We start from the raw sequence: 13,892 nt of genomic DNA on the forward strand, positions 1-13,892 counted from the left end.
ACTCGTAATGTCAACACATGGGTTGTAGCTAGACATTCCTTAAGTTTTTGAAAGCTTTCCTTACACTCGTCTGACTAAAAGAATGAGACATTTTTTCAACTCAATATGGTCAGAGGAGCTGCTATTCTGGAGAAATTCTGCACAAAGCACCTGTGCTAGCCTGCTAGACCTAGAAAACTTTGCACTTCAGTGACTGTTGTAGGCCTAAGCCAATCAGTTACTACTTCAATTTTCTTTGGGATCCACCTGAATACCTTCACTAGAGACCACATGTCCCAAGAATGAGATACTCTCCAGCCAGGACTCATATTTTGAAATTTTTGCATATAGTTGATGCCCACTTAAGGTTTGCAGTACCATCCTTAGGTGCCAAACATGCTCTTCCTCAGTGCAGGAATATACCAAAATGTCATTTATGAAGACGATGACAAAACGATCCAGGAACGGCCTAATCACCTCGTTCATTAAATCCATAAAGGCCGTTGGTGCATTAGTGAGCCCAAAAGACATCACCAGGAACTCAAAATGACCATACCTAGTCCTGAATGCTATCTTTGACACATCCTTACTTCTGATCCTTAGATGGTGATAACCTGACCGCAAGTCTATTTTTGAAAAGTACCTTGCTCCTTGTTGCTGGTCAAATAGGTCATCAATCAAAGGAAGTGGATATTTGTTCTTAACAGTCACTTTATTCAGTTGTCTATAATCAATACACAACCTCAAAGATCTATCCTTCTTCCTCATGAATAGAATAGGAGCACCCCAAGGTGAAGTGCTTGGCTGGATGAAACCCTTGTCTAGAAGCTATTGTAGTTGCTCCTTCAGTTCCTTTAACTCTGCTGATGCCATCCTGTAAGGTGGCATAGAAATGGGGTTTATACTCACCACAATGTCTACACAGAACTCTATCTCTTGGTCTGATGGCAACCCTAAAAGTTCTTCAGGAAACACATCCACAAATTCCCTAACAATAGGAACATCTTTCACACTGACACTTTCAACAGATGTGTCCCTTATCAATGCCAAATATAACCAATCCATCCCCAAGATCACATCAAAATCCATCATTGGCAAAGGAACCAAGTTTGCAGGAAGGATCTTTCTATCAACTACTACTGGGCTAAACAAAAAAACTATATCTACATCTATGTTGTCACTAAAAGAGGTAGCTATAGACAAGGGACACTCTAGAGCTGTAGGATTCCTACCCAATCTTAAGGTGAATATAGGGGAAGTAAATGAGTGCATAACACTCGAGTCTATCAAGACACGTGCCTCAAAAGAATACACTGAAAGAATACCTGCCACTACTGCATTTGAAGCCTGATCATCCTGGTGTGTCAGAGTGAAAACTTGAACCTGTACTCTACCTTGAGATGCAAAACTCTGGAATTGGCTTCTACCCCCAGATCTATCTTCAAAGCTGCATCTTCCCTAACCACAACCCTGTTAGCCATAAAACTGGTTGCCTGCCATGCTGGAAGTACTAGGGTGTAACTGGTGGAGTACATTAGCAATCGATCTTTGGGATCCCATTAAATGCTAGCTGAACGTGGGACATTCCCTGGCTAAGTGACCCTATTGGCTACATCTAAAGCATCCATCAGAGCTCATCAAATAAGGTCCTGAGTGTACTCTCCCACATTGTGTACAAGGTGCTAAAGAAGACCCTGAACCAGATTCAGAACTACTATAGCTCAAACTCTGTCCACTGCTAGACCCATAGCCTAGCTTGAATCCTCTGGCTCTATGTTTGAGGCCTGCTTTTTTGTTCCCTCCACTCTTTCTACCTTGGTGGCCCTGGCTACCACCACCCATGGTGCTTATATGTGGCATACTTGATGACCCTTTAGCTATATTTTTCTTTGTTCTACTCCTATCATTTCCCATATAACTAATTTCAATCTGTCTGGCCCAATCAACTACCACATCAAATGGCTGGTTTAACAACATAGCCAAGTTTGCATACTTATTGTCTAGCCCCTTCAGAAATCTTTTCACTTTCATGTTTTTTGTGGCCACTGTAATAGGGGCGTACATGCTCAACTTTAAGAACTCAGAGGCATATTCATCCACTGATATGCCATTCTGTCTTAAGGCCTCAAAGGCCCACTACTTCTTATCTCTCAAACTCTTTGGCACAAATCAGTTTATGAACAATTAAACAAACTATACCCAGGATAACCCCTCAATGTGAGGAAGCATATCATTTGTCATCCATTATCTAGGCATAGGTCCCATTACATGCTGCACACACTCTATTAGTCTCCTATCATTCAATTACAGTTCCACCCCTACCTGTTTGCAAGAGTCCAAAAATCAATATGCATCATTTATAATATCATAAGTACCCGGCGCCAATTTCTTGAAATTTATTATCTGTTTATAAGGTTCCACTCTCTATACTGAGGGCTACTGCTATTGTGGAGGGTGAATTATATACTGTGCCATCATGGTAATGGTCCTTTGTAGACCAGCTAGGGTGGCTGCCATTGGATCCATAGGACCCTGGGCTGTAAAAGATTGTTCCTGTACTGGTGGCTGCTGCTTTTTCACTTGAGTAGCTTTAGGTCTCCTGCCCCGTTTTCTTAGGGTAGGTGCTTCATCTTATATCGATACTTAGTCCGACACTTCCTGTTTTGGCGCTGTGGTAGCTCTCCTACCTTCACGCATTTTCCTGAAATTTAGCAGTATTAGCTCACAAAAATCCAAAACAGTATACTAAGCATCTCTACAACTCATAATCACATACAAGTACATAAAGCAGAAACTAGATGCAAGGATGACAGTGCAAGGAAGAATATGGATCCTATACTTCGCATGTGACTCCTAATAAACCCCCTTTTTACATTCCCAAATACAATCTTTCCCAAGAATTTAGAGCCTAAGCTCTAATATCAACTTTGTCATGACCCAAATTATGGGCCGAACTAGCACTAGGACTTGGTTTTTGCATAAGGCCCCCAAAGCCCATAGCAAGCCTAACTATTCTGGCCTAACCAGGAAGCCCATACTCTCAGCCCCAATTCAAGAAACTAATCGGACAGGATCTGGCCATAATCTAGACTATCCAACGGGGAGTTTTTAGCTCACTTGATCTATAAATACAAAATATATCAAATTGGGGAGCTCAGCTCACCCTTACTATCCTCAATCAATCACAAATCAATCAAACAGGAGCTTAGCTCCCTCATCCATAAAACATTCCATCTCAAATACCCATACACAGTCACATATATATTATTATCACAACCCTAAGGTTTAGTTATTTTAAACCCAAATAAATATTACACCACTGATACATGCGGAGTTCTAGAATGAAGATAAAGAAAAAGAAGAATACACTAAAACTTCTTTAATTGAACCTATGAGAAAGAATACAGGTTATACTTAAAAAGAGATTCTCCTATAGCCTAGAAAAATAAGATGAACAGGAGAGAGCGTTCGACTTATAGAATAAGATATTAATTTTAAATACAATTTCTATAACTATCTAGGGCCAATACATCCCTAAGGATGACATACAACATACATCATCAAAGTCAATCAAATTTAGACAATATTTGCACAAAGAATAATTTAGAGCACTCATACACCCGTATGTCACATTAATCATATATATATATATATATTTGGGAGCTAATCCCCTATATAGCTCTATTAATTTCAACCTTTACTAGCGAGATCAACTCGAGTCGGACTTTATCTTAATAATTCAAATGTGGAGGTCAGCGAGATCAACTCAAAGTTGTACTCACCCTGACTTATAACAAAAAGGATCAGGCCCCAAGTGAGACTAGCTCAAGCCGATCTGCTAGTCCTATCCATATCCAGTACTACACCTTACACACGCCGACACACACATACACCTTCAAATTACCCTAAGGCGACACTCACATTAATTTCATCAAGTAACAATGCAATAAAAAAATGTGCCTATAATAGCTATATACATATAATTATAAGTGAATGCATAAGCATACCTTGTATGTATAATAATATTGAAATTATAAATAAAATTAATATCTACTCATACTATATCGGAGACTACTAGAGCGGTTGAGTGGAGAAAGATGGCTGTCCCTGTTCACCTAAATAATTATATTAATGAATTTGTCAGCTTTGATACAAAATAAGAACTTAGACAGTCAAAAGACATCCTAATTTATGCCAGAAATTCGGTAGAGTTTCCTTTATATCTAGGACCTACACATCCTACAAAATAATTCAAATCACGCTTCTAAAATCACAAGTCCCATATTCACATCTCATCAACATCATATGGCCCCTCCTGGGCCCTTCAAACTAAGCAAAACTCACAAGATCAGAAAATTTAGTTACAGCCCCTAAAATTGGTATTCTGCAAAAATCATTCAAGCTAGCTCTAAAAATTTTAAAAGTTTGCCCTGCAGTCCTTAACAATGCTATAAAGCTATTGCAAAAGGAATTAAATTTTTTTAACTACCAACGAATATTTTATAAATTTTTATTCTAAACCTGGCACTAGATGAATAAGGGAACTTAGAGTTCGGGTTTATCTACGCTAATTCTGATGCTTGAAATGTGTCCGAGGCATCTGAAAATAGTGGCAGGGACTATAACTTCGATCGGTTTCCAAAGCGACTCTGACAGCTCGTCTGTCCAGCAAAAAAATATAGATCTGATCGCTAGTAAAGTTTTCACGAAACGAAGGTACCAACGCGAAGCCCTCAACATTAGGAGTTAGAATATAATTTTTATGAAATTAAATAAGCTCAGTTAAGGATAAAAAAAGCATTGCAAATTTCGTGGGACCTATTAGATTTTTAATGTCAGAAAATTTTGAAATTTATATCACTCTAAAACTCTTATCGAGTGGAGCACGTCGATACTCTCGGAATCTTTATGAGATTCCCGGTTTAGGAAAAATTTAGTCTAAAAGTTGAAATTGGCTAAAATTTCCTGAGCTCGATTTGGATAAATTGCTTGACAAAAATTCGTGTTCTTAGTGTCTTTAGAAGCTCTCGAAGTGTAAAAGGTAATTGGGACTGGACCCGATCCAATTGGTGGCCAGATCATCGAATTTTGGTGGAAAGTCGAAGAGTCGTGCACTACGTGTGAGGGAGTTTCAAGCTCAATTTTTCGGTGATCCAAGTGGCGGCCAACGGTGATGAGGTATCCTGGTGGTGCGTCAGTAAGTGGGGGAGGGAGGGGAGGTGGTGGTCGATGGTGGGGAGGAGAGAGGAGAGAGGAGAGAGAAAATAGAGAGGAAAGGAGGAGAGGTCATGAGCAAGGGAGAGGAAAGGAAAGAAAAGAAAAAGAAGACCAGTCCAATTTGGTCTGGTTCGATTCAGCTAGTTCGATTTAGGATACCCGAAATTGAATTTTTACTCTGTCTTGGGACCCAAAATGAGGCCCAAAAATTTCAAAAAAATTACAGAAAAATCAGAAAAATCTATAGAGTCCAAATATAATTTTTAATTTATCACGTGTCTTTAAATTAATTTTTAAATATAGATGAAATTTATTATCTTAAGAAAATCAAACCCGATTTTAAAAATTCAGAAAATTTCAAATAAATTTTCATAATATTTAATATGATAAAATATTTTAATTTTCATAAAAAATAATTATTTAAAAATTTAAGGTGTTATAACTTTTATGAAAGTACTCATAAAGTTAAGTGACAATGTCTGATAATTATCCATAAGAGTAAGGTACTTAAACTTTAATATGTAATATAAAACTACTAATCTTTAATTCAAGTGACATAAACTCTTTTGTGGCTTTCAATAGCAGATTTTAGGTTGTTTGTACTTACATATATCTTGTTTGATTAAAAAAATTATATTCTCTCTATCAATTTGACATTTATTAAAAAAAATTAATTATAAATAATATTTTATAATTAATTTCTCTTTAATTCCTTTTTCACTTGTTGTAATCCAAAATGCACAAATTTGCTTGTAGAGTTGCTTTGCATTGATTTGCTGCACGGTTTGTTTTCTTTTCATAAGTTTCAAGATTTTATTTATCAATACTTGTAAGAGATGTGATAATCCTCTGTGCATCAATAGTTTGTTTGTTTAGGGGGAAAGAAAAATGCAACTCCAAAGATCCTTGATACTAGGTTTATAAGAACCGAGTTCTTTAATTGAGCAAGAGGGACAGGAGGCATGACAGGCATATATTGTGTCAACTGTCTAGTACAATAGAGACTCTTGTCCTGTAGACCTGGGTTGAGTGGGAGCCATTGCCATTCAACCATGTCAAGGACTGTTTCTTTTTCTTCTGCGTCTGGTTATATAGTTTTCTCCAGTTACTGTCGGTCATCCATGAGACGGCTGGGCATAACTGAGTCTGATTATACCATTTTAGTCAAGTATCATATGACTGCAGTTCTAACGTATTTATGTATTTTCAATAGCAGCATTTGCACTAATGAATAGAGGAATGCCTTCAGAGTTGCCTAATCCATATTTTCGGAACCAGCCATTTGACAGCCAAAGATACTTACCTGATAAAAGGAACTGAATGATTATGTAAAGCTTGGACTTTAATGCCAAAGTCCCTAAAACCTTGGGCAGTATCACAATGGAGTTACATTGGAAGACCCTTTTGTTTTGGGCAAAATATTTAAATAAAAAGTTTAAATTAATAAACTATTTTATTAATTAAATAAGAAAGGGGGGGCGTGTGTCACAGGACGGGAGTTCTAGTCCCGTGTGGCACCTAGGTCTCCCTTGGCCAGGGCCCCTAGGTCAGCCTCTTCTTATCTGGCAAGCTTGCATAAGCCCAAATAATAAGCATCTTCAAGGTTTCTGGCACGTACCTGTACAAATTTACACTGGTTAGCTCCATAGGGTAAGAGACAGCTTGTGACGGCCTTGCCAACTGCCAAGAATAGGAGTGGGGAACTTTCGAACCGTTACATTCTCCCCCACCCAATCCAGCAAACGCCCTCGTTTGTGTGCATTCACGTCGCTTCCTTGCGTAACTTGGTCACACTCCCTCGCACTTAGGAGTTCACACACCATTGTTGCGCTCGCCCAACGCAAACACTTGAACAGCATGTTGGCCACCAGTTTGCCAATGCACTCACCCACTTTCGCACGCAGACAACCTCCAAAATGCCTTACCAAGATTCATTATGTTACTCGCCAGATGCATACAAGCTACATGACAGGCCGCACTTGTCTCTCGGATCCACCCCTTTCTTGTCCGATGTGGGATCGAGAAACCCATGTCTACCTTTGTCCCATTGAGGCCTGACATTATCCCCCACCCAATTCTAGCAACACCCTTGTCGCCATCAACACCCTGCCTACCCTGGTCCCGTTAGGGCGCTTGGCGTGATTTGGATCGTCTGGAGCCTTGCTCTGATAGCACTTGTCACGGGACGGGAGTTCTAGCCCCGTGCGGCACCTAGGTCCCCCTTGGCCAGGGCCACTAGGTCATCCTATCCTTATCCGGCAAACTCACATAAGTCCAAATAATAAGCATCTTCGGGATTTCTAACATGTATTCACACTTGTTAGCTTCGTAGGGCAAGAAACAGCTTGTGATGGCCTTTGAACTTTGAAAGTTTACAAGTGCTACGGGGAAAAGGCAGGCAAAGGCACCAAAATGTCGCGTTAATGAGGGTAAAACTGTAAAAGGAAAGGAAGACGATTACGGTGGCTCAAAAACCACTGTGATTTCTGTCAGCCGGCGCCAAAAGCCCTCATCGTCCAGAATTTTGAAAACGAAATGCAACAATGAAAAGGTGGAAGATCGACATTTTTTAGAGAGCAGCCCAACTGATTGATCGACTATAATCTTGAAGAGGGGAAATTTCGAAATGAGTGGACCTCGATTGTGTGCTTTGTTGGTTGAATTAGGATACGAAGGTGCAGAGACTTTGGACCCTGACAGCTTCGAATGGCCCTTCCAATATGAGGACGCACGCTCCATTCTTGACTGGATCTGCTCTAGCCTCCGCCCCTCCAATGTCCTCTCTCTCTCCGAACTCTCCCAGTTATTAACCTACTCCCTCTCTTCCTCTCTCCCCCTTAATTTTTCACAATTTTTATGTTTTAAAATTCATTTGTGTACTCAAGAAGATCTGCATTGAGAAACAAAAGTCAGTGCATTTTCCTTCAATTTTGCTGCATTAAAGCCTAAGCCTGTGTTAATTGATAATTCTTGTGTCGAGTAATTCTTGGCTTGTTTTGTCCAGCTATGAGCAGTTTCTGCAGGAAGGTAAGCTACTGGAGGTAAATTTCGCATGCTTGTTCTTTATAACAATTGTGTCTTAATTCTTGATTTGGAGAGTGTCTTTTATGTAGCGGCAAGTTTTATGGTGTTACTGTTCTTTTATTGATCATGAGCTCGGATTTTGAAGGATGCTCTAAAGCAAATGTTGTAGTTAAATTAAGTGAATATATCATGATTCAACAGGGGGAAGATTTAGACTTTGCTTATGACAGCATTTCAGCCTTTTCTTCTGGTAGAGACAATCAGGAAGCGGTTTTTGGAGCTGAAGAAGGCTTAAAAGACATACGGTAATGGTTTTTCCATGTGCACCCATGGTTTTCAATCATTCATTTTTGTTCTTCGTGTTTCTCTTAGAGCTTATTGGTATTAAATAATGTTATTCACGCTCAGTTTGATGATTTTGGAAGTTCTTTTGAAATTGCAATCTGCTAGTGATTTTGTTTTCTAGCAAATTAGCAATTGAGGAAGGGGCATGAGAAGGAGAGTGGTAGGTGTTCTGAATGCCTTTTTTCATGACACATTTTACTGCAAGCAAACACAATATTGATGAACTATAAGACTAGAACGAATGTTAAGAGGGTGAAATATGAGATAATATCTCCAGGACTTGGCTTTGATTGGAATTCTTTGAAATTAAGGGATGCATTTTGGATGCCTCTCATTTTATTTAGCTGTGGAAGGAATTTGTTTAGTTAGCGTATAGCTTGCCTCTGGCATTAGTTACTTGAGTTCTTAGTGACTTCGTGTCGGATTCTAGTCAACATATTGATTTGACATAAGGAAATATTAAATGAGGAGGTGATGACACTGATTCTGAGATTTTGTGGATGCAGGTTTGTAGGTTCTATTCGTGTTCTCTGTGTTTTGAACTCTCACTTTGGATTATTCTTAGTTTATGTTAAAGGAATATCTAGTTGTTGGATTTACTTGAAATAGTGTTAAGCAAGATCTTGCATTGTGGTATTTTCACTTCCAATGTTATACACTTTGTTTATGCTTGTGGAGATTTTGAATAATATAAAAGATAGGACAAAATTATGAGAGAAGGATTTATGTGGTTTGACTACCGTTTCCGAGAGCCTACTCCCAAGGACACAAAACCTCAAAGGGTTACATTTCATTCAATTTTGTCTTTTACATAATACATAAGAGTCTATATTTATAAAGGAAGATACAAGATATATATTAGCATGATATCAATAAACCATAAATCACTCTTGAGCCATTGATTTTGCTAATCAAATACATGGTTTTTTCATAATCATGAGATTCTTCAATTTGAGAAATATACCATGAATTAAGGGAAAATCTCATTAGTTCCAACAATGCTTAAGGTGGAGTCAGATTTTCAAAGTAAGACAATTAAAACATTGCATAGTTGTGGATTCTACCATGTTTTGATGTAATTAAGGTTCTCAAATTACTAACAAGTATCAATATATAGTCTTAACATTCAAGCTTGTTCTTGCATTCTTGCATTTTGCTTCTAGCACCGATGGATTTCTGTTCATTATTAGGGATGCTACCTTGGAATATAAAGCTGAAGCTTTAGAGTTGCAGAGACAGCTTAGGCATCTGCAGTCTCAATTTGACATGCTCACTGGCCATGCTTCAGCTTTGATTCAAGGGAGACGAGCTCGAGTTGCTGCAACATCTACTGTCAATGGATGCCTTACATCATTAGATGATAGTCTTTCAGCTAGAAATTTACGGGTATGGAAGTAAAAGTTATGCTTACTTTATAGCTTTGTAGTTAGAATACTCTCTCTGAGTTTGGTGTTTCTGTATTTATTGTTTCTATGCACAAATTTTCTATGAGAGGAAACTGATTGTAGCAAGCTGCTGCTTGTATATTTTTTTTCCCCATTCTCATATAGATGAATGAAGTTCTTGGAAGGATTGCATCTACAGCTCAAGAGTTGGCTCATTATCACTCTGGGGATGGTAGTAGTTTGCTTTTCATGTTTACACTTCTCTTATTCACCATTTGACATTTTAGAATCAATGATATTGCTGTTTTATCTTTTGTTTAAAGTATATAATGTCAGAGATGTGAAATTCACTTCCCATATTTTCCATTTTGAAACGTAATAAGTTTGATTTGGTTCTAATTGTAAATAGGATAAACATGGTCAAGTTTGGGTTAAGAGTCTTTATGGTTATATTTTAAAGATTAGTGTTTAGTTTAGTCTCTTCAATGTAATTTACCTGCTTGATGTGGGGCTTGTTGTAATACTTATTATGGTGACATGTGGGGATGTTGCAACTTTTATCTTCATTCTCTCTCTCTCTTTCTCAGCAATTGTAAAGTATTAAATAAAAAGTAGGGTGTTAATGCTGTATACAAGATGTCTATTGATGCAACTATCCAAAAGAAGGGAAAAAGAAAAAGTAAGACCAAAGACAACTGTTGAGGCACTATTCTTAGGCAGACTGATATAGATTCAAAATTGCAGGTGGGCTGTAATGGACCTGGGCCACTAAGAGTATATTCTAAAAGGAAGATTAAAGGAAATGCTAAAGAAATGGCTGTTGAGCTAGACGATTCTGGAAGAAAAAAATATGTTAAAAGCTGAGCTGGAGGTTGTTACCAGAGAAGGAATGCATGTGCGAGAATGACAGTATAAGGAGAGAATAATGTAAAATAAGGGGGGAGGAAAAAAAAGAGAAAAACAATTGTATTACCAGGCTATTTCGGCTTGTAGCTGGGCCAAGAGATTCTTAAAAGTCTCTTTGGTGTTACTGGTTCTTGTTATTGTAATTGTTGAAGACAGTAGTAAGAACTCAGTAGTTGTATTGCTGATTGAATCCTTAAATTAGTAATACAAATTCAATTCCGTCTTTATCCATTTTCTGTCTTTAAATTCCTAACTCTATCAATTTGGTCCGACCTGCCAGATCCAAAACAGCGTGAATGCCATACACTCGGATGGATTCTAGAGTAGATGCAATAGAGAGGAGTTTGGGTGCATTAGAAGAAGGAATGATGAGGATGGCAGGAGAACGGGAGCAGAGTGAGAGAAAGGTAAGTGGAGTTATGGAGGAGATGGCTCAGAAAAGGAAACGATTAGAGAAGCTAGACTTATTGGAAAGCATGATAGCACAGTTGCTAAAGGGAAAAGTTAATGAAACAGAATCAGAAGGGATATCAGCCTCTCCATTGCAATATACACATTCGGGACAAACATCTAGCCAGCGCAACCAGGTCCCTTTGGTAGTCACGGACGATTTACAAGTTACTGCCAAAAAAGTGGAGCTACCTAATTTCGATGGACAAGATCCTGTAGGGTGGTTGGCTCGAGCTGACCAATATTTTTCCGCTCATCAAACCCCTGTGGAGACGAAAGTTCCTTTGGCTCTGGTTTGTATGGAAGGTGTTGCATTACATTGGGTACGTTGGTTGAAACAATTATCAGTGGAATTGTTGCAAAGGTTTGGGGGAGATGCTTTTGCTAGCCCTTATGAAAGGTTGGCAACTGTTCGTCAAGATGGGTCAGTAGATGATTTTATTGATGAATTTGTGGCAAGAGCGGCACAAGTTCTTGGAATTACAGACCAGTTTTATATTGGGTTTTTCTTGAATGGATTAAAGGCAGAAATAAGAGTAAGGATTCGATCCCAGGATACCGGAGACATTTTTCGATTGATGACTCTGGCTCGAGAAGTTGAAAGAGAGCTCTTGCACACTGGAATGACAAAGACTGTTGGTGAGAAATCACCAGATGCAGGAGGACGATGGAGCTTTGGTTCTGGGCCAAGTTATAAAGCTGGAGGCCTAGGCTTTTCTAAACAAGCCCAACAACAATTTAAGGCTCAGACTGATTGGGTAGGGGCAACTAAAGAGAAAGTTCAGTCCAAAGTTGGGAATATTGCACAGAAAGAGATCCAAAGATTGCCAGCTCCACCATTAACGCAAAACAAGAGTCAGCAGCAATTCTCCAACAAAAGTAGAGGAACTCGTCATCTTTCCCACCAGGAATTTGATGAATTACGAATGAAGGGACTGTGCTATCATTGCAAGCAGCCGTATCATCCTATGCATGAATGCCCAAAGAAAACGTTACGAGTAATCATTGTTGGAGATGACGAGGAAGCATCGGAAGAAGGCGAATCAGTGGACGGGGAAGCTAATCAGAGTCCTATGATAATCATAGAGGTGGATGATGGCCAAATTACTCAATTGGAACTGCCTTTATTTTCGGTAGGTGGAATTTCTCGACCGATGACAATGAAAATTCGAGGAAGGTTGAAGGGGCATGAATTGACAGTGATGGTGGATAGTGGGGCGAGCCACAATTTCATAGCAAATAATCTGGTGACTCAGTTAGGATTACCTGTTCAATTCACTCCCACTTTTGGAGTAAAACTGGGCGATGGTCATAGGTCTGAATCACGCGGTATGTGTACTTATTTGGTTGTGAAATTCGGATCTTTCAATATTCAAACTGATTGCTACTTATTTCCTTTGGGGGGTGTGGATATGCTTTTGGGAATTGCATGGCTTGAGACACTGGGTGACGTGAAGGTTAATTGGGCAAAAATGACAATGTACTTTAATCACAATGGATCAATAGTATCGTTGACAGGGGATTCTTCATTAACTAGAGCTCTGGCTTCTGTGTCTTCTATTGAAAAATTAGATGATGTTGAATATTATACACTACTCTGGGAAGCTTCACCAGAGATGAGACTCACTCTTACAGATGCCAATTTGGAAAGGGAAAAACAGGATCAGCTACGGGTCCTACTAGAACAGTTTCAGCCAGTGTTTAATGACAATTTTGGTTTGCCTTCATATAGGCCAACAGACCATCGAATTCCGTTATTGCCGGGTATTGCTCCAATTAGTGTGCGTCCTTATCGCTATGCTCATGGACAAAAAGATGAAATTCAGAAATTGGTTGCTGAGATGTTATCTGCGGGAATTATCCAACCTAGTTCAAGTCCTTTTTCAAGTCCCATATTATTAGTGAGAAAGAAAGATGGTAGTTGGAGGTTTTGCGTGGACTACAGGGCTTTAAACAAGGTTACTGTGCCTGATAAATATCCAATTCCAGTCATACAAGAGATGTTGGATGAGTTACATGGAGCTATGTATTTTTCAAAGGTTGATCTTCGTGCTAGGTATCATCAAATTCGGGTACACAAGGCTGATGTTCCTAAGATTGCGTTCTGCACTCATTCGGGGCATTACGAATTTTTAGTCATGCCATTTGGCCTTACTAATGCCCTTGCCACCTTCCAAGCCACCATGAATGACTTATTTCGACCATACTTGTGACGATTTGTATTGCTTTTCTTTGATGACATCTTAGTTTATAGTCATTCTTGGAAGAGCCATTTGGATCATTTGAGATTAATTCTTCAGTTATTGCAATCACACCAGTTTGTGGCTAACCAAAAGAAAAGTTTTTTCGGCAGGCAACAAGTGGAATATTTAGGGCACATCATTTCTAAACAAGGTGTGGCAATGGATCCGAATAAAATTGCTAGCGTGCTCAATTGGCCTATACCAAAAACTTTAAAAGGAGCACGGGGTTTCTTAGGCCTAACTGGTTATTACTGTCGCTTTGTGAAGGATTATGGGAAAATTGCTCAACCTTTGACCCAATTGTTACGGAAAGAACAAGCTATTCAATTTCAATGGACACCGT

The 13,892-nt window shown here is 38.9% G+C and overlaps 2 protein-coding genes across 4 annotated transcripts in view; one reads left to right on the plus strand and one right to left on the minus strand.

Moving 5' to 3' along the window:
* Positions 1–225: 225 nt before the first annotated feature.
* LOC131181634 (uncharacterized) lies at positions 226–2,010 on the minus strand. Its single transcript, XM_058150497.1, has 3 exons — positions 1,639–2,010; positions 889–1,437; positions 226–807 (listed from the first exon to the last, which is right to left on the minus strand). Exons 1-3 carry the CDS (start codon positions 2,008–2,010, stop codon positions 226–228), a joined length of 1,503 nt encoding a protein of 500 aa, XP_058006480.1.
* Positions 2,011–7,613: 5,603 nt separating this feature from the next.
* Positions 7,614–13,892, plus strand: part of LOC110662278 (AUGMIN subunit 3) — a 29,429-nt gene continuing 23,150 nt past the window's right edge. Inside the window, exons 1-5 of one of the 3 annotated variants that reach the window (XM_058149931.1) lie at positions 7,614–7,998; positions 8,201–8,237; positions 8,422–8,525; positions 9,756–9,951; positions 10,116–10,182. In XM_058149931.1, coding sequence (XP_058005914.1) covers positions 7,823–7,998; positions 8,201–8,237; positions 8,422–8,525; positions 9,756–9,951; positions 10,116–10,182 — 580 coding nt within the window. In that variant the 5' untranslated portion in view covers positions 7,614–7,822. Of the gene's footprint in view, positions 7,999–8,200; positions 8,238–8,421; positions 8,526–9,755; positions 9,952–10,115; positions 10,183–11,136; positions 13,520–13,892 lie in introns of those variants that run through there. The other 2 variants (XM_058149932.1, XM_058149930.1) reach the window with 2 other exon arrangements.

Source organism: Hevea brasiliensis, chromosome 7, assembly GCF_030052815.1.
Source record: "Hevea brasiliensis isolate MT/VB/25A 57/8 chromosome 7, ASM3005281v1, whole genome shotgun sequence".
NCBI lineage: Eukaryota > Viridiplantae > Streptophyta > Magnoliopsida > Malpighiales > Euphorbiaceae > Hevea > Hevea brasiliensis.

Bases quoted from the DNA above. Each gene is read 5' to 3' on its own strand.
- LOC131181634 (XM_058150497.1), bottom strand. From the start codon at position 2,010: ATGAAAGTGAAAAGATTTCTGAAGGGGCTAGACAATAAGTATGCAAAC. The intron at 1,438-1,638 runs GTACACTCAGGA...GGTTGTGGTTAG, and splicing joins CTTGTACACAATGTGGGAGA to GGAAGATGCAGCTTTGAAGA. The intron at 808-888 runs GTGAGTATAAAC...CAACTACAATAG, and splicing joins AGTTCTGTGTAGACATTGTG to CTTCTAGACAAGGGTTTCAT.